At 32.8% G+C, this 24,186-nt stretch overlaps 1 protein-coding gene and 1 long non-coding RNA gene across 3 annotated transcripts; one reads left to right on the top strand and one right to left on the bottom strand.

Moving 5' to 3' along the window:
- Window positions 1-1,655: 1,655 nt before the first annotated feature.
- LOC127711703 (toll-like receptor 6) lies at window positions 1,656-13,003 on the bottom strand. 2 transcript variants are annotated; one of them, XM_052217813.1, is made up of 3 exons: window positions 12,867-13,003; window positions 12,352-12,422; window positions 1,656-4,298 (listed from the first exon to the last, which is right to left on the bottom strand). In XM_052217813.1, the coding sequence occupies exon 3, from the start codon at window positions 4,291-4,293 to the stop codon at window positions 1,774-1,776; it is 2,520 nt and encodes an 839-aa protein (XP_052073773.1). In that variant the 5' UTR covers window positions 4,294-4,298; window positions 12,352-12,422; window positions 12,867-13,003; the 3' UTR covers window positions 1,656-1,773. The 2 variants fall into 2 exon arrangements, with proteins under 2 accessions (XP_052073773.1, XP_052073772.1); XM_052217812.1 differs by lacking the exon at window positions 12,352-12,422.
- Window positions 13,004-14,876: 1,873 nt separating this feature from the next.
- On the top strand, window positions 14,877-18,870 carry LOC127711711 (uncharacterized). Its single transcript, XR_007986852.1, has 3 exons — window positions 14,877-15,050; window positions 16,281-16,436; window positions 18,657-18,870. It is a non-coding gene; the product is annotated as an uncharacterized LOC127711711 (long non-coding RNA).
- Window positions 18,871-24,186: the final 5,316 nt, after the last annotated feature.

Raw genomic sequence — 24,186 nt, 5'->3', positions numbered from 1 at the left:
AAATTAAAATAAGAATATAAAATCACGCCATCTATACATCATTGTACGTTGACACTTATCATTTTGTAAATAATATACTATAACAATGGAAATACATATATTAACATATAAAAGAGACGCGAAAGGTACCAAAGGGACATTCAAACTTAAGTCGAAAATAAACTGACCACGCCGTGGCTAAAATAGAAAAAGACGAACAGACAAACAACAGTACACAAAACACAACATATAAAAACAAAAGATTGAGAAATACGAACCACACCAAAAACTGGAAGTGATCTCAGGTAAATCTGTTTTAAATTCAGATAATGAGTCGTATGTTCAAAATATGTTTACTCAACATTTTTTTTTCTCTCTCTAAAAAGTATTTTATCTTGATTTACAAGTGTGGACACAGATCAGTGTTGAAAGTATATTTGGATGTTTGACAGTGTTTTCAGTTCTCTGTTTTTCCCCATAGGTTCTATTTTACACTGTGTTGCACAGTGACAGCCAACCTGTACCAAACACTAAAGATTAGTAGTGTCGTTTATTTAATATTTAGTTTTAATGTTCAAGACTTTCATGGAGATGACACTAATTTAGATCAGTGCCGACCGTTCATAGATTTTATTTAGCTACATTTGACACTGCTTTTAATATCTAATCTACATCTTGGTGAACGTATGAGTGCTTCATGTATATAATATGTACATTCCTGTAAATAAATTTTGTGCATGTGCAACATTCCGGTGGAGGATTTCTTTTCAACATTTTAACTTTGGAATAACTTTTTTGTGAATACATTATCATTTTAAAAACTGGTCCGTTAAGGGAACATAGCTAGCTGTGTGTGCTCCAACGCTGGAGGGATTTACGTAAAGAAGAAGAAGATTGCATGGATTACCAAATGATTCTGATAAAATATGTTCCACAACTTTGATTTTGGATAGCAGCAAAAACTCAAAATTAAAAGAGGAACACATTAGGTGCATTTCTGCATGAATTTATTTTATTATGCGAGATGGTATCTGAGAACCTGCATGCATGTACTATTTGTATGGTTCTATTTATGTTCCTTTGTGGTGGTCATTTCTTACTTGGTTTTGTCTACAAAAACTGTAAATAGTTAAGCATCTTCCCAGTATCGTTAGTAAAAGATTTCGTTTAAATGTCGAAATTGTTTCTTAGAAGATAAATAATGCTTTTGAGTAATGAAAATTTACCAGATATAGCAGATAACAATACAGATGCTCATAACTCCTACAAAAGTAAACTGATAAAAAATTATTGTTGTTATGAACATCTACATAATATGTTCTAATTATCTACCAAGTTTCCCGAAATTCTGTTGTATGGTTTCAGAGAAGTTGCAATGAAAAGAACTGGACCTATGAACAAACGGACTGACGGGTCAAAAACGTTATACTTATTTGCTTTGTTGTGTGGGGTATAATAACTTGAATATTGATTTACTAGCACTTGGTTGATAGCTAGATAATTGTACATGATGGTTACATTTTCATTATGACTAGTAACAACAATCTTAAATTATCAGCCTTTGAACTCAATTATAAAAAGTTGCTGCAGCTCTTTATCGGAAGAGTTCTCATAGGGTATTAGTTATCCTCCTTTTGTTTTTCAGCTCCTGGTTTAGCTGTCATACGATAAAAGAATTAAATTCTAACACTTTTATTTTGTTATATAAAATAACAAATGAAAAGTAAAAAAAATAGTTAACATTGCTCATTCTATCCTTTTATAGCAAATACGAAGATTTTCATCAGAGGTGTCTCAAAAATTCAGCAGAAGTCTGGTTTTCAGATTGTCTAAAGCCAAACTAACTTCATTCGAATGTCGAGGCCATTCAATAACAACAACATCACTCCATAGTGCCTGTAATTCTCGTGGTATGTCTTCAATGTTTATGTCTAAGGCAATAACAATTATATTCTGTAGCGAACGTGATGACCTGGCTTCTTTTGTCCGGTCTATTTCATACGCTGCACAAGGTTTAGACATATAATCGGAGGTCACGACGAAAATGATTTGGCGACTTCTGTTTATAGCAATACCTATTTGTTCAAACGTCGATCTGCCACTTATGAAATTCTTGTCTTCTACACATACTCGGAAACCCCATTTTGTTTCCAGTTGCTCTATTAAAGTCTCAAGAACCCATGTATATCCATCGTATCCATAAGAAATGAATACGTCATAATCATAATTCAACTTCAAGCTGTTCTCCACAATTCCTCGAAACTTCCGGTAGCAGAAAAATATGATTCTCCATCGGAAGTTGTATATTACTATAGTAGGAAGAAGAACCATAAAGAAAGATACTAAAAGTATGACACCAACTTGTAACCAAACGAAAGCATCGCAATTACCGAAAATTGCATGGTAATTCATTAAAACCGTGTCAGTGTTACTGAAGGATCCATTGCTCAATCGACAATAGTACGTCTTATTGTCCAAATGTACCATGGTACTATTCAACCATCGAACAAATTCTCTGTGTTCACACGAACAAGAGAAATCATTTTTCTGTATCTTGAGTGAAAAATATCCAAGTTTTACTTGTTGGGCATCAAGCCATGAAGTAAACTCTGGGAAGAGAGTAAATATTCGGTTCCCTTTCAGATCTAGCGATTTTAGTCTTGGCAGATCTGTAATAGCAGTTGGAATATGACTCAGACGATTTTCTGAAAGTCGTAGGTGAGTTAGATGGTCCAAATGCCTTATGAATGATGATGGAAAAGTAAACATATAGTTAGAGTGTAAATCCAAACGCTCTAAATTTGGAGTATTTGTAAATATATTAATGTTCTTATCTATAGTACGATAGAAATGTGCATCCCTTATGTACAGTTCCTTAAGCACTGGGAAGAACGGCAGGTTTTTCTTCTTAAAGTAAAGCTCACAGTCAATTCCTGAGATGTCTAAAAATTCCAACTGTATCTCTTGATTGTACAAATAAATATCAGGAAAGCATTTGATATCATAATAAGACATGTCTAAGTACCGTAAACTAGTTATATTATTCATAATAAGTAACTTTGGAAGCGGAGGCGCTCCTAAAACATGGGTTATACGCAATACTTCTAGTTTTGATGGAAAAGTTACATTGACGGAAGTTTCACCTTCACAATAGTCATGCTTCCTTTTCCATTTGATGTGCGGATGATATGGCTCAACACTGGTTGTTGCTGGCATGTAAACTGCATCCAAATATGTTAACGCCAAGTATGAAAAATCGAAAACTCGAAGACGTGAAAGTCTAAAGACAGTAAATGGAAGGTCGTTTTTGATAGAAAAAAAACCGAAACGATTGCCTGATAAATCGATATATTCAAGGCATTCGAGATGATCTGAACCAAACAATGACTGAGGAAGAATATCAACAATGTTGTTATCAGCTAAGATAAGAATTTGAACGCACATTGTGTTCAAATGTTTCATCATTTCCTTTGTCAGGATGATGGTATGAGGCAAAAGTAGTCTGTTTGTTCTTGGATTTAGCATGTGTGATAGATTTACCACTTGCATTGTCCTCATTCTTAGTGGATACAATAATTCCAACCCTTTCGGTAGAGTAACACAAGTCCAAGACATGTCAAGAATAGAAAGCGAGTTAAACGGTCGCAATGCGTTAACTCCGATTTGAGAAGTATTGATAGAAAAACATTTCGACAAATGTATTTCTGACAAAGTATCTGGAAAATTTTTAAATGTGTCATTTCTTAAATTTTGAAGATGACAGCTCTGGAACTTGATATACTTCAATGGTAATTTCTTGAATTCAGGTCCAAAAACGGGATATCCATACAAATCTATAGTCAAGTTTTGAAGCTTTTTCAAGTGTTGAAATGCCGCTCCTGGATACAACAAATGTCCCATTTTATCAGCCGATTCCATATTTGAACTAAAGTCGAGGTCAATAATGTTTGGTATGTTACGTAAAATAAATAACCCATCATTGGTTGATATATTGAGAGAATTATTAGCTAATGATAAGTTTTCAAGCTTCCACAAACCTTTAAATGCTTCTGACTGCACACTTTCAATGTTGCATGTATCTAATTTTAGAACTTTTAAGTTGCTATAACGGCTGAAGGATTCATTCGAAATTTCAACAAAGTTGTTTTCACCAAGATCCAAAATATCAATGTCTTCCGACAGATTTTGAGGAATTTCCCTTAAATGAAGTTTACGACAATCAGCTATTTTGAAACTGCCGTCAATGATTTTACAGCGGTGACAATATACAACGTGAACACTTCTGATAAATAATACCAGCATCAACATATTCATTGTTTCTGGAAGAGAAAAAGAAAATTACACATGCTGGTTACAAGATCCTCAAATGGGCATTAGCTACGATATATGAAAAAAATAGAATATGATTTAGTTTGGTTTCAATCATCAATAAAAGTGAAATAACGAAATACTATTTCGCTTTTAGCACCCAATTTTGTTCAATTTTGTCAGAAATAAGCAAAAAAACTTGCAAGTGAATAATTCCATCTCATTGAATCCGTATTCATGTGATCTTCAATTTAACCCATTAGCTAGAGATTGGTTACGCATGTTTTAGTCGTGTGCAGTCATTAAAAGGAAAAGAATGTCAACATTGAAAGTGAAACAAAGGTGAGCCGTTTTGTTGACTTGTTCGATCCACAAAAATTATTCTTTTACAAGTAAAAACGATAATTAACTGATTTTGTTAACCTATAACATGAAATCAAACAGACATAGAACAATCCAATTGCACGAGGTTGCTATCTATTTATATTTATGTTTATGTTTATATCGGGTTATGTGGCCGTCGGCAGTCTTCGGAGATCATCTCGATAGTTAATTAGATGGCGTCTACACTAAAATACACACGAAACTCTGATAAATATTATTGAGTACATGCATTGATAACTTTATATTTCAGACTTCTTGTAAATTTGGATATCCGTTTTAGTATGTTATAAATTGAATATGAGAATTTGAGTCAAATCGGTGAACATGATTTTGACAGCTAATGCCCCTTTAATAATTATATGAAACTGGCTTGGTTTTGCAATTCTTTTCTCTAAGTAAACAGCTTATTGTGATTCGACAAAATAACATTTGACACACTTATCTATATTTGTGTATGCCAGGTTGGGTGCTTTATTAAAGGTTTCTTTGCCTATTGTTACAGTAATGATCTTATTATCATCTTTAGCCATAGATGTTCACAACCTGTTAATTAAGGGATTGAACTTCAAGCTTATGAATGTTTAAACCTTATATTTGTGGCATATATGTGAGAAATTTGATTACCCTTCCGGAGTTCAACCTCGATTTTAGATGGAGCTCGTGTTAGTCAGCTGTTAATATGATGTTTGTAAAGTTTTGTTTCTCTTTTCGGTTTTTGCTATGATGATGTCGGTTTCTTTTCAACTTATTATTTTCGATTGCACATTTGGTATCTTTCCAGGTTGTGGTAACTAACTGTACCTGATGATATAATTTTGTGCCTCTCTTTGAAGATAATATAATAATATTTGCATAGGAATACAATACATGTGGAGTATAAGTTAAGGAGACAATTCAAGTCCTAAACCTCAAATGACATCAAAAGGCATTGGTTATGGTGGCGTTTTGTTGGTTTCTTTCTTATTAAAACTCGATTGAATATTTCCTTTAAATGTATATGCATCATTGAAGAAGATTCCGAAAACTAGTAAATGTCAGTGACTGTTGTTTCAGGCAAGATAGTAAAACCAAGAAAAAACATTTAAAGTACCGCTTCCTTGACGTATAAACGTTTCCCAATATGTCTTTGTATTGTGACGGGATTGCTTCTCTTAGTATATGTTTTAGATACTTAGCCAGCCGTAAGCTGTTGAACTAGGGAAGTACTACTTTAGCTCAGTCGGTTAACTCGCTGCCTTGTAACACAGAGCTCCCGGTTTACGAATGTCCCAAGCATTGCAATTTTTCAATTTTAAAAGGGAGATAACTCTAGAACAGTAAATGAATCACTACCAAAATTCAATCTTGTCTGCGTGTTGTTGGTCTTGGCATTGTGTATGAGTTTCATAAAATTTGGATCAAGCAACCTTAAGTTAGAGTGCTGAAACGAAAAAATAAGCAATTTTCCAAGTTATATAGGGCATAACTCTAGAACGGCAAGTAAGTCAGTCATTGCCCAAATTCGAACAAATTCTGTCAGCAAGTTTTGTTTCTTAACTTTGTGTTTGTATTTCTTAAAATTTGGACGAGGTAAACTTAAGTTAGGGTGCAGATACGAAGATGGGACGAACGATGATATACGAAGTTAAACTGTCTCAATAGGTAAATGTACAACATACAGAAAGAAGACATTTCTGGTAGATAAAAGTATTACATTCATGAGGTATATTCATCATACACAAAGACTTTAAGATATATGTAGATAAAAGTCAGAAATATCCCAAACACAAAAAATTGCAGTTTTACACTATTTTACAAAGGTATAATAGACTACCTAACGCAATAGACGTGTTTTTATCCTGAACTTTCGTGAACATGTGTTTACTAAAAGAAATATGTAGTGGTCAAACTGTCCCAAGACTTATAGTCTAGTTTCGACCATAAACATAAATGTTATTATGTCATTAAAGGGTGCCAGTTTTACTACACCAGATGTGCATGTATGCAATTAATGTTTCTTCAGTGATACTCGAATCCAAGATATTTTGAAAATAGAAAGCCTAATGAAAATGTGAGGAGCTAATAAAACGAAAAGAAAACCAGGAATGAGAGCTATGTACGAGGGAGGTACCTTTTTTTTTAAAATCCATTAAAACAGAAATCAACAAATTGAACGTCAACCTGAACAAACTGAGCATCACTAAACAGTTTGAAGTTGTGTTAATCCGCGGAACAATAAATCTTATCTAAAGATGTAATATTTCTTTAAAGCGACAAAAGAGTCATGATGTTTAACGAGTCTTTGTTAAAGTTAACTTCAAAAAATCTTGTTTATCGTAAATATGATCTGTAAAATTACTTCAGTTCTAAAGAAATAAATTAACGAATTTACACAAAGGAAAAGCCAGATATTATTAGAAAGTTACGTAAATGTTCACATACACCACCAACAAGGAAGACAGGTAAAGCTGTAAAACTAATTTTACTTCAGCTAGAACACTTCCTGCTGTCTTCTTCTACTTAATATAGTAACAAAGGGATCATGTCGTGGAATGTCAATTTCGTGTCACGCCTCAATCTACTAAATATAGTAACAAAGGGATCATTTCGTGCAATATCAATTTCATGTCACGCCACTACTTTTCACAATCTGAGGTTCGTTTGGGGAAGTTAAATAATTTTTTATTTTTGTGTTAACATTTTCATAAATATTATTGTAGCAAAGGAGGAGATCCGGTAAGGACTAATTTTGGCCTAAGATTTAAAGTATGTCTAACGAAAGATTTTTGACATTTTGAAAACACTTAAATGTCTACTTCAGTCAATTCAATTAATTTATATACAAGATTTCAACTGATTTGGTCCTTAAAGACGCTCAATTTCAAGCTTAGATATGAAAAATCTATCAAATATGCCATAAAACGTCACTTTTCAGATTGTTTTTGTCTAAAATGGAAGTGGCCGCATTCGTGTTCAGTCTCAACCTTTATATATGTTATGCATTATTATCAAATACAACATATATTTAAATATTAAGACTGAACACAAGAGCGGTCACTTCCATTTTAGACAAAAACCGTCTAAAATTAGCACAAATGCTAAAATTGTGAAGATTTCAGTAATTTTGCATGAATTAATGATGCTAGTACCTGATGCATGTGCATTGCATTGTAGAAAACAGTCTATGTTTATGTAACACAAGTATTTTACTTTACAATAAATAGCTAAAAGCCAAAATTGTAAAAATGGTATATTTTGGGAACAAAAAGGGGTCTTTCCGGGCCTACTTCTATGAGCTGCAGTATAAAAACAATTTTAGGTCAATGTTAGAAAAGCGTCAACTTTTTTGTATTCGGCATGAAACTGTTAAAGGACTCATTATGCGTCGCCCTTCACCAGTTTCTTTACCTCATACAAAATTTTTTATATTTTTCTGACATTGACCTAATAGTGTACATAATCATGACAAATACTCTTTAATACGAAGTTAGAAATACTTTTTATTTGATTATGGTGAGTAACTACATTGTGGAAAAAATTATACAGTACATACACTACAATATCCCACGAGGCGTACCTAGTATGTCTTTTTAGGTTTTAAAAACTTTTTATTCGACATTTTGCGAAGTGTTCCATTGAAGGAAGGGTTTTCTATAATAGAAATGAACAGAACATGCCGACAGTGGCATAGCCACTGGGAAACAAATTGTAAGCAGGGGGCCTGGGTGCGGCAGCTGAAAGATTAAAGTAAAATTCTTATTGAAAAAAAATGATATATAAAATTATTTGTTAGCACATGCTTGCAATGCAACACCGGTGCCAAAAACGATTCCACATGAAAACCCGTTAATAAATAAGGTTGTAAATTTTAAAACATCGTCTTTGCAGCATATTATCACGTTATCTGACGTTTCAAAAAAAATATTTGTAAGTATTAAAACGTCATATTATAAGCATATTACTAAGATTGACCCTTTACAAAATTAATATGATTGCTTGACTGATTGATTGGTGTTTAACACCACTTTCAGCACTATTGTGCTATTTCTTGGCGGTCAGTTTTTATTGGTGGAAGAATCCGGAGTGCTCGGAGAGAACCACCGACCTTCGTTGTGAAAACTGACAACCCGAGTCAATTAATATTGGAGCGCACCAGCCTAGTACATGGTTCGAACTCACAACCTCAGTGTCGACAGCATAGTGATGCTGTAGTTTGGTTACTTAGACCACTCAGCCTACGAGGCCCCTTCTAAAAATATGATGTTACCACATTTTCACTTTTTTACTTAGAATATTTCACAAGCAACATTAAAAAAGATTGCACTAATATGCATCAGATATTATACCGAACTCTAAAACATAAATCAGTATTTACAACATACATTTTCTACTCAAAATTGATTTTGTATCAAATTCGATAACACCCTACAGAAGTGGTGGTTTCTTTGTTACTGGTACCATCGAAAGCTTCTTGTTAACTGATACTATCGGTATATCAATATTTAACATATGTGTACATGGGTTTTCTGAATTTTGCTGTTACGAATTGATTTCCTAAGGTAAATGCCGATGTTTAACTACCGTGAACTTTATGTAGCTACAAGTATATGGATATGTTATGAATTTTCTCTTTTTGTTATAAAGATAAGGCGAAGTGTATGATTGACAAAGACCAGATGTACAAAATGTGAATAACAACCACTGAATTGCGGCTTACAGACTTTAGACATGTACATATAGAATGTGGCCTACAGTTTGTTCTAATTTTATTGTATTAAATCACTGTTAAGAGTATGGTTGAGCGCTCATAAAATAGTTCAACACAGCTACGATTTTTTATTTGCCAGTCCCAGTCAAGAACCTTGTATCGAATTATTGTTTTTGGTTGCTGTCTGTGATATTTTGTTTATTGTTTCCGGTATTGGTCTGACCTTTGGTTTTGTCTTTCGAATTGTTTAATTTTTTTCGTGCAGCGGCCTTTGATAGACTCTATACGATATGGGTTTTGTTCATTATTGAAGGTCGTATGGTGACCTGAAATAGTCTATGAAATGTTGTCTCATTGGCAATTATACCACATCTTCTTATTTTTATACGAAAGCGGAAGTATAGATGAATCGTATAAAAGAGGGAAGAAAGATACCAGAGGGACAGTCAAATTCATAGATCGAAAACAAACTGACAACGCCATGGCCAAAAATAAAAAGACAAACAGACAAATAATAGTACAGATGACACAACATAGAAAACTAAAGACTAAGCAACACGAACCCCACCAAAAACTGGGGGTGATCTCAGGAAGGGTAAGCAGATCCTGCTCCACATGTGGCACCCGTCGTGTTGCTTATGTTATTACCAATCCGGTAAATAGTCTAATTCAGTAAGTCACATTCGTGAAAAGGGAAGGGTATTGTAGTTACGACATAAGGAACATATCCGATATCATCTGTGAAACGGTTATTCCATAACGGTCAACCAACTCGTGATGGCGTCCGTAAAATTTACGAAGGGATGATTTCAACTTCATCATTTGGAACTCTTGGCTTAATAGCTTCCTTGTAAGCAGCAATCCTCTATCAAGGAAATCATGATAGGAAATACAAGCTCGGGAATATCGTATCAATTGGGAGATATATACTCCGTATGCAGGCGCTGCTGGAATGTTGCTACATAGAAATAGAAATTTAACAATTCGGAAGCTGAAATCATCTCTTTTGTCGCAAAGTTTGGTTTTCAACCGACCCTCATTATCAATTTCTAGATGTAAGTCAAGATATGAGGCAGACTTAACTGTATCTGTAGTATCCTTTATCTCTAGTTCGGTGGGATAGATTCGTTCAACATAGTCACCAATATTGTATTATTTAGTGCGAGAACATCACTATATAGCGGAACGTAGAGTTAAAGGATATTGCTAACTTCTTATCTTTCTTCCTAAGAAGTTCCTGTATGAAGTCAGCCTCATAATAATAAAGAAACAAGTCGGCAAGAAGAGGGGCACAATTGGTTCCCATTGGAATTCCCACAGTCTGTTGAAAAACACGTCCTCCAAACGTAACAAATAAGTTGTCAATCAAGAAATCAAGAATCTTGATAATGTCAGTTTCAGAGAATTTTTTGTTTGAATCAGAGTGATTCTTTACAAAGTAGGATTTATCCTTCCCCAAGACAAGATACTTGTATCTACGTTCGCCATTCTTTTTAATGAAACAAAGTAATACCAACTCTTTCAATTTGTCTTTTAGTTTGGAATGGGGAATACTTGTGTAAAGTGTAGAAAAGTCAAATGTTTTAATACTATTGCAAGATGAGACAGTCATAGATTGTATGTACTCTAAAAGATCTTTGGAATTTTTTAGTATCCACATCTGATTCACGCCACCTCTAGAATAGGCAGTTTCACAATAACTTTGGAGCCCGGCTTTGATTGCTGATAAAATAGATGTTAATAATTTAGAAAGAGGTTTCGTGGAGCACTTGGAAGACCCAGCAATATACCGTTGTTTGTAAGGACACTTATGTAGTTTAGGTATCCAATACAGTGATGGAAGATCCAGTTCTTCATCTTTAGTTGAAATTCCAAAGGAACATAGAACAGACCTATGATTATCTAGGATTTCCTCTTTGGTAAGTGTCGTGAGGGTATATGTTGAGTTTCCAAGTGAATTGTCAATACCTAATTCATTTATCAAGCAGTTTATGTAATGATATTTACACACAAAAACGATGTTGTTTGAGGCTTTATCTGCGGGGACAACAACATATTTGTCATTGAGGTAGGACAAGTGTTTTGCAACATTTGCGTCTTTAAAAATTGATGTAGCGTGGGTATTGATATGCCCATTTAGTTTCTTAATTCGGATTTGTATCAACGACCTCACAGCCTTAATCCATTCGGAAAGAGTATCTACGTCTTCTTTCTCGCGTTTAACCCATTGCCTGGCATAATCCTCGACTGAATTTTGAAGTTGTATTTCCAATTGATGGATTTAGGCTCACGATATTTCGGACCTTTCGATAACAAATATCGCAGGGAAGTGTTATTGACAATGTTGAGGTCTCCGGTAATAACGTGGCCAGCCGGAATATATGTGAATTGGGAACTAGCACAGGTGCAATCAGGAGGTTTAGACTTGATGTCGTCAATGTTGAGATCCTGCAAAACGTGTTTGTAATTGAAAATTTTAGTTGCAATTGGTTTGGTATAGGTATAAGAAATTATTGGTACAGACTGATCTTTAAAATAATGAGGTATTTTCGACTGAACTAATTTATGATGAAGGATATCGCCTAAGTTGACGCCATCGAGACCTCTGTTGGCAAAGGAAAGTTTAAGAAAAGATCTTTTCTCTTTTTCATCTTTTCCAATGCGAACTGGTTTAAAAAGTCTGTGACTTGCAATATCCGAAATGATAGCTGTAAGTTTGTATTGGTTTGAATGAGGGTTTGTAACAGTGGTTTCCAAACATAAATTGAACAGAGAATGAAGTTTTAAAAGGGGTAATGAATACAGTTTCGTGCGAATGTGATGAATACCTAACGGCTTTTGTATAAATGGCAGCAAGTCATTAATAGAGACATCATGCAAAGTAGGTGATGTATAATGACGATGACCATGACTGCGTCTACGTCGAGGAGTAGAGTTGAAAATATTCATCACATTCACCGAGCTACAGGAAGGACTAGATAGAATATCTATACCATCAATTTTAATTTGTCATTGCAACCATATGGTGTCGCAGTTCCCAATTGTCGAAACGTTGTGTTCACATCTACAATTGAAATGACATGAACTTAATCTTATAAGAGGGGGTCCATTAACAGGTTAACATTTTTTTTATTTTGTTCAAAGCAGATAACAGTAAAAAAAATACTGATAAACGATAACAGCAATTTGAATGATCTTAAGTGAGAAAACAGAAAACACTTAAATCAAAAATCAAAAACAGTTAACAGGGGTCATTTCTTTTTCATAATAACAGTTAACAATAATTAATGTCAATTTTAAGAAAATAAATAGCAGATTATTAGTTAAAAACAGTTAACAGGACATACATTTTCGAAATAACAGTTAATAAAAGTTTAAAAATGCCCAAAACACAGAATAGATTTTGCCCCCACCCCCTCTTATACTAACTAAGCTTTCTGTATATAGTCGACTATTGTTTGCTTATCTAACTTTGCTTCTATTAATACTATAAGTAGTAAATACTTACGATTAGTACCTGTTGAATGCAAAATGACGATTCTGAACACAAGTCTTACACATCTTTGTATAAGCTATTATCATAACTTTTAACTGGATGAGTTTATAAAAAAGACTCGATCGAATTGCAAAACAGGAAGGTTTCGCCGTATGATTTCATTCAGGAACTGACAGTAAATTAAATATAGCATAAAATATAACTTGATGATTAGTTAAAATACCTGCCTTTCGTATATGACCATACTTTAATCTATTCATGTCTTTGATTTTTTGTATCGTCGAGTTTTATTTCCATTGAGGTAAAATAATTGACATCTTTTATTTCTACTAAACTAAAAAAAGAAATTAAAGGTGTTCGCTTCTCTTGTTTTCCCCCCTTTTTGTTAGATATTAAGAATCCTCTAGTTTTATCCATTTAGTGCCATTCAAAATTTTGCCCGCTAATAGTTTAAAAAGCTATTTGAAAACCTTATAAAATCCTTGTTATATTTTCATAGGTTTTGAAAGAAAAAAGGTGACCATGTTAAATGGATGAAAAGTCCAGAGAAAATCATTTCCCGCCAAATTCTAAATTGATTATATCTCAAAATCAAAGACACGACCTTTCATTTTTTCTTCTTTTTAAGTTCCGTTATTTATACATGTTATATAATTATACTATCAATCTATAACAATCTTTTAAAAAGCTTTTTATTTTGAAACAGAGGAGCGACCATCCTTAACTTAGGTAATCACCAAGGATATGCATTTGTAAGAACAGGACAACAGTATGCCAACACACACTTCCATCAGCAGATGTTCCGCACAGTATATTATACCAGGAGATAAGCATTCTTTTTAAAAATATATTTGTGTAATAAGCACAGTTTCAGTAAGTAATATGCATGTAATTTCTAATCTGATATTTCTTTTTTAGATTGCAATATTAAGATTTACAAAAAATTATCTTAAACATAAAATATTTTAGCATTTGCCGACATGAAGCGTCGGATTAATTATCTTAAATCTTGACCATTAAAATCTTTGGGTAAAATGTCCATCTCTCGCGCTTCTTGCGATGATTTTAAACATTTATTTGTTTTATTTTCAAAAACTTTTACTTGCTAACGATCCTGTTAATTCTAGCAAAAAGTATAGCACTAAGCCGATGAATTTTATTAATGATGATAACCTATCAAGTATAAATATGGACGCTGTTATATATGATTTTTCATCCTTTTTCTTGATCCCCTTTAGCATGTTTAGTAAGTATAGTAAGTATAAAATGTTCAGCTTTTGTTGGTCCTCTCAAAACATACATATATATAAGCTATCGTCGCATTTTATAAACAAACAAAAAATGATAAACGGTAAAACGAGGCGTCGCATGCTTTAGAAGAAAGAAAAAACTTCCTTATTTTAAAATATAAATGTACTACTAGAGTGACGTCGTGTGGATCTGATATAGTCGACTGTTTTACTCACTTCCTGTTTAGTTTTTATAGTTGATCGAGTGTCTGGATGGAGTTTGCAGACTAGAGAATAATAGGCAAAAAAGAGAAGAATAATTGGCTTTAAAATAAAGAATAGAAATAAATTGCCAAAAACAAAACAAAATAGAGAAAAATGGGATGCTGAAATGTTAAGAATAGAGAATAATGCGCAAAATAAATAAAGAATAGACTGGTAAATTGTCTAAAATATAATTAAAAAAAAAGAAACAAAGGACACCTCCCCCCTCCAGATCGTCGACCCTCTCTTGTATATGTAGCAAGTACTTACTAATATTTTAATTCAACCCAGATTCCTGTATTGCATATTTATTTATAGATTTGCCATTAAAAAAGATATAAAAAGAATTAGAAAAACTGCTAAGCCTCCATTTAGGAGAATATCATCGTACGGTAAAATTATTTGAATATTGATTAAAAATGTTTAAAATTAGAAAGTCATTTAATATGTATGTGTTATCGCTTATCAGTCTACTTAACATGTTTAATGTGTAATACATGTAATACACGCATGAGTGTTATTTGGTTATATCCATGCTCAATTATGTACCTTGCCTTGACGCAACTGGGTTTAAATGATGAAAGTTGATAAATACGGATGTGACCTCACATCCTACAGGTAGATAACTACCGGAACTGTCGTATTTTATCATATAGTACTTTCGATTTGAAAGATCATCAATACAAAATTAAGTACCCAAAAGGTAAGTCAAACTGTAATTTACTTATAGAACTTGCGCATGCACGTAAGTAATTTTCATCGATTTTAAAGCTGTATATCTTATGTTGTTCATTGTAGAAAAATGTATGGTGACCGGTAGTTGTTAACACACTTGGACCACACATTAGTCTTTCAGGATAGTTGTCTATTTAGCAATTGTACCACATCTACTTATGTTTATTTTAGGCAATATAATTATGACAGATACATTTTACTGCCAAGACATATATGCTTCACCTATATTTTATATGGGGAGACCTAAAAACACTTGTACATATAAAATAATTTAAAAGTAAAGAGAAAAACATCCTGTTCAACATGTTTTAAAAGGACATTTGAAATTTATCTTCCTTAATTGTGTTATTCTTATTATGAAGCGATGGAAAGTTACTGATAACAGTTCAAACACCTGTTTAAAGTGCATGCGAAAAAAAGGAAATTCACACTTTCCATGAGGGTCTGGGTGGGGGTCCTTCATTTCTGTACTCTTTAATCCTTTAGGTCATTTTTCTCTTTATTCTTTAAATTTTGTGCCCATTATTCTCTATTTTTTATATTTTAGCACCCCATAATTTTCTATTCTTTTTTTTTTCCCTATTGTTTTCCATATTTTATTTTGTGTGCTTTTCATTCTGCACATTTTGCCCATTATTCTCGATTTTTTTTTAAAACCCCATCCAGATCCTCATCCATGAGTTCTGAATATATTAATATTACGAACGCTTGTCTACATATCACTGTGCACTGTATTCTGTCAGGGACATTTATATAAGATACTAATTTATTTCAGTAACGACAACTCTCCCCCCGCAAACACACAACGTAAACATAACGTTATGGCTACGTTATATTTACGTTACGTTTACGTGTAACGTTAAGATAACATTAGGAAAAACGTTAAAAGTAAACGTTATTTAGTAACCTATCTTTAATTAACGTTATTTTTGTATGTTCTAATAACGTTGGTTGAACGTTATGATTATCTCGTCACATTTGTAATGTTGTACTCACGTAAAGGTAACGTTATACTATAAACGTTTGTATTTGAACGAATTTATAACGTAAAATTTATACCATAATACGGCACTTGATTATTGTCACGAAAAGCAACATTCTCCTCGAGGAATTTAAAGTTATCGTTCCACAGATAAATAATCTAGAATGAGTTTTATCCATCTGCTAATATTTAGTATATATTTTCTTTAACTTACAGATTAGTCAGATCTTCAATATCCCCACGACAATGGCGACACCATCGGCAAAACATACAACTTTTGTCGGTAGATCTATAAAAGGTATTGGAGTAGGAGAAGTGCCAGGAATCGGTGATAAATCTAAAGAAAGACTCGGTAAAAAGGAAATTACTAAAGTAAGCATAACATATCCAGAAATCAACGCCACTTTGCTTATTTGAATATTATACTAAAGAAATCGGATACGGGTCACGGAAATTATATTGAAATGATGGGGAATTTTGAAAAAAAAATGTCTGTTTTAACTTTAATTTAAGTGATAGACAGGTTGCGGGAACAGAAAATCAATATACAATACAATATACACCTTTAAACGAAACATAATGACTGTCGTTGCAAAAATCAAGGTTCCTGAGCTATTTTAAAAATCGAAGCGAGAGGCTTTTAACATTGCAGTATAAAATACAGGCTAAAATGGCTGAAACGTCAAATTTGCAAACTTCGTGTTGAAAATTCATTTTGGCTAACAAGGTCATTACAAAAACAGGTTGCGGGAATGAAACTTGAAACTTGAATGTCCAAAGAATAAACAAGTCCAAACCTTGTATGTGTAGTCGTTGACCTCTAGGTTCCCACGTAAAGTTAAGATGCCCCTATTTCAAGAAGAATAAACTCACGAAAACACGAAAAATTCACCAAGTTCGCGTTCATTGTTTTGAGTTTGACCGCCTGACAACTTTACGGAAATATCAGAGTGATTATAAACAAGGACTCTGTGACGGGCAACTTATAATATCCGTGTTTTAAAGATTTTAATGATATCAAGCCAGTCCAGTTCAAACTATTATCACGTGGTACAATTCTCATTTACATATTATGAATATTACTTAGCAAAAGTACTACTAATTTCTGGCTATGACTATGTTTTAACCTATAGCTGTACAATGTAACCTATGGGAATGCAACAAGAGTATAAATCTCAATAACCGAAAATTATACCATAGCTATCTATACTTGGATTGTAGTCCCTTAGGCTCAACTGTATAGCTACATGTAAAGGTTGAAATTTGCCGTGGCGGCTTTTTTAAGGGGGAGGGAGGGGGAAGGCATGCCCCTTTCAAGAAGCTTTATATATGGTAATTGCATAGATATTTCGTATTATTACTCCAAATGTTGGATGGCTAGACCCCCCCCCCCCCTCCTTTTCAAAATCCTGGATCCGTATCCGATATTATATACATCTTAATTTAACGACTTGCTAAAGTAATAACTGTAATGTTGGGCCGTTAAGAATAGAAAGCGTCTGGTTACTCTAAACAAAGGTGAACTTTTTGTTTAAATTATGATCTATAGTCTACATGTGATTTTTTATGATCTTTAAACGTGATCATTTTGAAATCCTTTTTAATTAAATTAGATTAAATGTACAACTTGGGCTTCTGGTACAAATTAAAACATGGAATGATTCATCAAAACTCTCAGAAAGATTCTTGTGATTTAAATTTCCACAGAATTATAAATTAATACTAAAAACTTAAAAACATTTCAAATATTTTGATAAAATGAAAATAAAAACTGACCCTTTGCAGTTCAACTTTAAATCTGGGTTCCAGAAATCTTTCAAACTATATCTTGAATCCATATGCAGAACATATAATTCCTTCAACAGTTTTTAGTCTGTAACGTTACCTGTCACCAAAGTTGATGTGCATCCATCGCTGTCGAAAAATCTTGTCCAACTGATTTTCCCGCTGTTTCAGAAGCCCGTGCGTATTTTAGAAAGTAGGCGGAGCTTAATGTGTAAGGTCGTTAAAGGGTAATTTGACCGATTCTTATCAAAATTATTTTTGAAGTTAATAAACAAAAATATATGAAATACACATTTTTAAACAACAACATATGCAATAGGTTAAAACAGATATTTCATATATTTTGGTTAGTTTTGTGGTGTTTCGTAAATTAATTATTTATTATACCACAGTTTTTTGTTGAAACCCCTCGGCAACCTCACTCGACTTCGTCTCGTGAGGTTATTGCCGGGGTTTCAACAAAAGCTATGGTATAATTTACGAAACACCACAAAACTATTCAAAAGATATGAAATATCTATAACTTGTCTCTACCTAATATATATAAAAGCAATGCAAAAAAAAAATGCTGACTAAAAGTGATAGCATGAAATTATCTTGTCTGGTATCATATTTTATTTGTTAAGAATGCTGTTGTTTTTTATGTTTGTTTATTCACTAAGAAACATCAAGTAATTTTTTTTGTTCTTCAGACTCGTAATCTTGTTTTAATTCCTCTAATAAAAAAACAGACATTTTTTTCTAGTTTATTGGTATTCATTTATGCTTAGACAATTCTGTAAAATGTAATACTTTCTATGATTTTAGGCACAACAGCTTTTGGGTCATTGCTTAGTACTTGATATGGACAGAGAAAAGTGTAAAAATTTTCTTCAGACATTCGGAATGAACGAAAAGCAACAGACTGATGCATTCAACGCTTTGAATGGTTGGGCCGACCAGCATCTTTAGAAACTAAAAGTATAGACATATCACCATGCAACAATTTAATTTTTTATTCACCAATAAATGAATAAATGTTCGTTGATGTCAGTCCTTAATCATATGATTCTAGAAATACGTGTTGTTGACACGAAAATTTTACCCTTTGCTTTTTATTCTCGCAGGGTCTATACCCTCTCTGGTTGTCTATTAATTAGTCCCCGAGAGTACCTTCGGCTCTGTAGAGCGGATGGTATTCTCGGAAACTGACATTGTCATATATATACAACCAAGTCTCAAATGAAAACAACGTTCAAACCTATGATTGCGTTGGATAAAAACCGCAATTTTTATACGCGTGCATTCAAAAAAAATTTCCTGTTAGAGGGGTCTAAATACAGCACAAACATATATATATAATTGCTTCTGGATTTTTGTTAAAGGATAATAAAAGGTCGTGTTTTTTTCCGGACTGATTCTGTTTTACAATAACCTCACTAGCGTGTACTGATTGATATATTGTTTTGACATAGTTTTTAGTTACTGCAAGTACTTTGTGTCTGAAGTTTTTTTGTTATCTGTAATCAGTGCTTTGTTTCGACAGGTTATTCTTATGTTGTACTGTTACACCACTATCCATGGTTAGGGGATAAATGAACATCCGCAAAAATGTTTAACTGCGTCACATTATGTATATGCCTGTCCCAAGTCAGGAGACTGTAATTCAGTGGTTGTCATTTGTATGTGCATATCATATTTGTTTCTAGTTTTTTGCGGACCGCGAAGAGGACTCCAAAATGATATGTGACGCAACCGGTAAATTAATTTTGACCCTTTGTTCAACATCGAATTATGATAAGCTATTATTTGTTTACCTGTTATTTTTAGAATAGTTGGATGGTTGTAAGGTTAATATAGACTGAGATAACTAACTCTGGGGTATAATTATAATTAAAAATGCTTTTTTTCAATCTTATTGGGGCGTAAAAGCACTTGCCGAAGCACAATTTGAATGAAGCGCAGAAGCATTCAATTCTTATAAATACATTTTTATGCTACAACCATGAAATTAAGTGTTATATCAAGCTTTTCGTTTGTTTTTCAGTGCATTATTTTTACCAATATCACTGACAGCACGTGCAGACATAGCTGTTGTATTTTATTTAAGAATTGAATGCTTCTTTTTGTAAATTCATTGGGGTGTAAAAGCGTTGACCAAAGTACTTTTTGTAAGAAGCATTCAATACTTATAATTACATTTTTTCGTTATAATCATGAAAACACGAGTACTATCAAGTTTTTCTTTTATTTACCTGTGCACTTTTTTGTGGAAACGTGTGTCATCATGTATGTTTCAATTCATGCAACTAATTTTGAAATGAAGAATGACGCGAGATTGCTGTTAGCCAATCAAAATAACGTATAATAATGAAACATACATCTAATGTAATTATACGGAAATGAAATATGACATTGAAGTGCCTCGCGATTGTTGTTGGTCAATTGAAATCGGATTCTAATGAAACATGCATGTTCAGTAGTTGTCGTTTGTTTATGTAGTTCATAAGTGTTTCTCGTTTCTCGTTTTTTATATAGATTAGACCTTTGGTTTTCCCGTTTGAATGGTTTTACACTAATAATTTTTGGGGCCCTTTATAGCTTGCTGTTCTGTTTGAGCCAAGGCTCCGTGTTGAAGACCGTACTTTGACCTATAATGGTTTACTTTTATAAATTTTGACTTGGATGGAGAGATCTTCTTATATCTATGTAATGTAATTCTATTACCGTGAAATTGATATAGTGTCGATTGCAATTGTTTTTCCTCATAACTATGTTGGAAGAGTTTATGTGTAAGGAGCACACCCCCGCTAAAGAAATCCGTATAGTGTTAACATGCACGAATATAACGTATCAATTAAGATATGTAAACTTCATACGATGGGAAAAACGATATATTACTGCTAACAAATAACTATTGAGTAATTTTTGAAACAGATGTAATAGTCACAAAAAATACCGAATTCCAAGGCAAATTCAAAAAAGGAAGTCCATAAAAACTGACAAAATCAAACGCTATCAATCAAAGGAACAAGTGAAAAACCACTGCCATATTCCTGACTTGGTACAGGCAAAATGGTCACACCTGGTTGTATAGCTAGCAAAACCTCCCACTTATATACAAAAAAGAAACAATTTTACTATATGCTCCTACATATAACTAAAAAATTTAACTCAACACATGAAATAAAATAAGATGGATCAATGAATAAAGTATTTGGTACACACACGTGATAGATGGTCTTAAACCCGCTGCAATTGTTTGCACCTGTCCTTAGACAGGAATTTGATGTTCAGTAGTTGTCTTTGTTGATGTGGTTCATAAGTGTTTCTCGTTTCTCGGTTTTTTTTTTATATAGATTAGACCGTTGGTTTTCCCGTATGAATGGTTTTACACTTAGACCAAGGTGAGCGACACAGGCTCGCGAGAGTCCTAGTCATTTAAAGATGAAGCAAATATCCTAAAGCTCATTTCTTGCCTGAAATGATTTTTGGCAATAGGTTGAATAATCATTGCAGATTTCAGGAAATAAGCCTAATGCCTGAAAATTGCCGTCAATAACCGAATGCCTAGGTGCTAGCTTATTGCATAGGATTTAAGCTTAATACCTAATTTTACTTATACATGTATATATAATTAGTGCTACTAACATATACAATTAAAAAAAAATCAGAAATTAGTAAAGAACTATTAAAAAAACATACATAAGATCATTTATTTTCATCTAGTTAAGGTACACATATATATATATATAAACATGTATATGTGACAAAATATTCATAAAAGTGTTTCACTTCAAACTGTCCTGAACCAGTTATTTCAAGACAGAATTTCATATGTATACAGTCATTATATGCATTAATTAGGGAATGATATGTGTAAATTTCATAACCACTGTTGTTGAACTTTTAAAGAAATATTTGAAAGAGAATCGTTGACATAATCTTTTTATGTTATATTACCATGATTACTGTATCTAAACTTCAAAGAGAAATTAATTTAACTTGCCTTTTTCTTCTTTGAACTGTTTTCCTCCACTGCATGGTTCTTCACACAAACAATAGTAATAAAAATAGTAATAAAAATAAGAGACTGAGAGTAGTGTATTCATGATGAATTTCAACATTTTATATTCCTCTACACAAAATAAAAGTCATTTTATGATGCCCAAGTAATCAGGTCATGACATCAATATGAATCCATAGTAGCCAATGAGATAAAAGAGAAATTCATTTTATGTCTTCCTAGATCTTTGGATAAAAACAGGCCATATTTACTGGTGTGTATTTTGCTTAAACATAAAAACACAAGTAAATGTTATACATATATATACTCACCACATTGATTCAATGGACATAATAAAGTATAATGGGAGTAAAGTGAAACCATAAGAATTAAGGATTAGAATACACAGTATTAGATGTTCACAATGACATACAGGGAGAGAATTTGAAAAGTTTATTGTAAGTATTTCATACTTAATGCCAATAATTGTTATCTTTTCTGTTTTGTGTAAAGTTTTATTTTATATCCATACCAGAGGAGTATTAAGGGGGTTGGGCTAGGGGGCCCGGCGCCCCCCTTTATTGAAAAAAATTTGGTTAATTATTTAGGGAATCACTGAAGCATGATTTGAGCAGGCCCCCCTTTTAGGCAGTCAGTGGGCCCCTTTTTAAAATTCTGGATCTGCCACTGCATACCACACACATACAGAAATTCAACATGTTTTATAATTTTAAAAAATTCTAATAGATCAATTAAAAACTTTTAGATTGATATACATGATATATATGCATTAGTGATAAATTTAATAATCTGTCACCTAAGGATATTTGCCTATGTTTTATGTCCCACCTTTGGGCATTATGCTTTTCGGTCTATGCGTCCGTTCCTCCATCCATTAATGATGATATCTGTCCAGCTTCAGGTTTAAGTTTTTGGTCAAGGTAGTTTTTGATGAAGTTGAAACTTAGTTCACATGTTCCCTATATAATATGATCTATCTTATTTTAATGCCAAATTACAGTTTTTACCCCAATTTCATGGTCCACTGAACATTTAAAATGATAGTGCCAGTGGGGCATTTGTGTACTATGGACACATTCTTGTTGTTGATTTAAATGTGAAGTATTAAGTATTTGTTTCTGAATTTCATGAGTTGATAATTGCCTACAATTTAAAACTCAAGAATTTTGCATACATGTGTACCACTTGAAAATATTTTTGACATGGATGAGGGTTTACAAAAAAGAGAATAACAGGCAAAATATGCAGAATTAAGGTATAAAAAATAAATAGGCAAAAGTAGGCAAACAAAATAAATATTAGAGAATAATAGGTGCTTAAATATAAAGAATAGAGATAAATGGACAAAATTAACAAAAGATTAAAGAAAAACAATCTAATATATGAAGAATAAAGATATACAAAACCCCTACCTAGACCTTAGTAAATCAAGCCATTAACACATAAATGACAAATACCCTGATTTTTTTTTTGTTTTTAGGTCAGACAGGAATTTCGTCTGTAAAGACTCATAAGTAACTCTTGAACATGTTGAATAAAAGAAGTTTATAAGGCCAAATAATGTGCAAAGTTAAAAATTTTGATAATCAAGAGATTTTCAGTGAAAGACAGAATTCATAGATAAAATACAAAACTTAGCACCTCAAATTGAAAAATTATAATTGAAACTGGTTAATGGTATAATAGAGCAAAACACTTAGTTTGTAATTTGAACAGTACATTATGTCAGTCAGGGGTACTACTTGTACAAGTAACCTTTATTTACTTGAAGAAGTAAAAAAAAAAAACTTTTATAAGTTAATTATAATGTTTGAATAATCTCCCCTTAATTTTCTTAACAATTCACTTGTATAAGTACATTTTTTTTACAATCCCACAAAAATTCTCAAGTTTTGAGATGTAAAAACATGCCTTTAATGATTTTTCCCAGGTTAGCTCATAATTTTTTATTAGAGTTCAATGTTTCATCTCATTGATTCAACAAAGAAACTGATTGCGCAAAGATCTTAAGTATTTGGCAAGGCTTTCAAAAATTGCTCCTTGGGGGCTTGTAAATGTGCAGTGTTCTGAAGATTACAGACAAATGAGATTTTCATTGTCCATGAAATTACACTTAAATGATTAGTTAAGACATCTGCAAAGGACAGACAATTTAAAATTCTATTAGAGCAAAGAAGTCCTAAGAATTCAAGAAAAGAAGATAGGATGACTTTTTCACTTATATAAGTAAAAAAATCTGAATGTCCAAGGGACATAACTCAGCCAATTTTTTTTTTACCTGTACAAGTAAATGAAATACACTTGTATAAGTATCCTACAAATTTACTTATA

Source organism: Mytilus californianus, unplaced genomic scaffold (genome assembly GCF_021869535.1).
Source record: "Mytilus californianus isolate M0D057914Y unplaced genomic scaffold, xbMytCali1.0.p SCAF_8, whole genome shotgun sequence".
NCBI classification, from domain to species: domain Eukaryota; kingdom Metazoa; phylum Mollusca; class Bivalvia; order Mytilida; family Mytilidae; genus Mytilus; species Mytilus californianus.
The sequence above is the reverse complement of the archived record's forward strand: the minus strand, read 5'-3'. Positions and strand labels throughout refer to the sequence as shown.

Coding starts and splice junctions, on each gene's coding strand:
- LOC127711703 (XM_052217813.1), bottom strand. CDS start 4,293: ATGAATATGTTGATGCTGGTATTATTTATCAGAAGTGTTCACGTTGTA.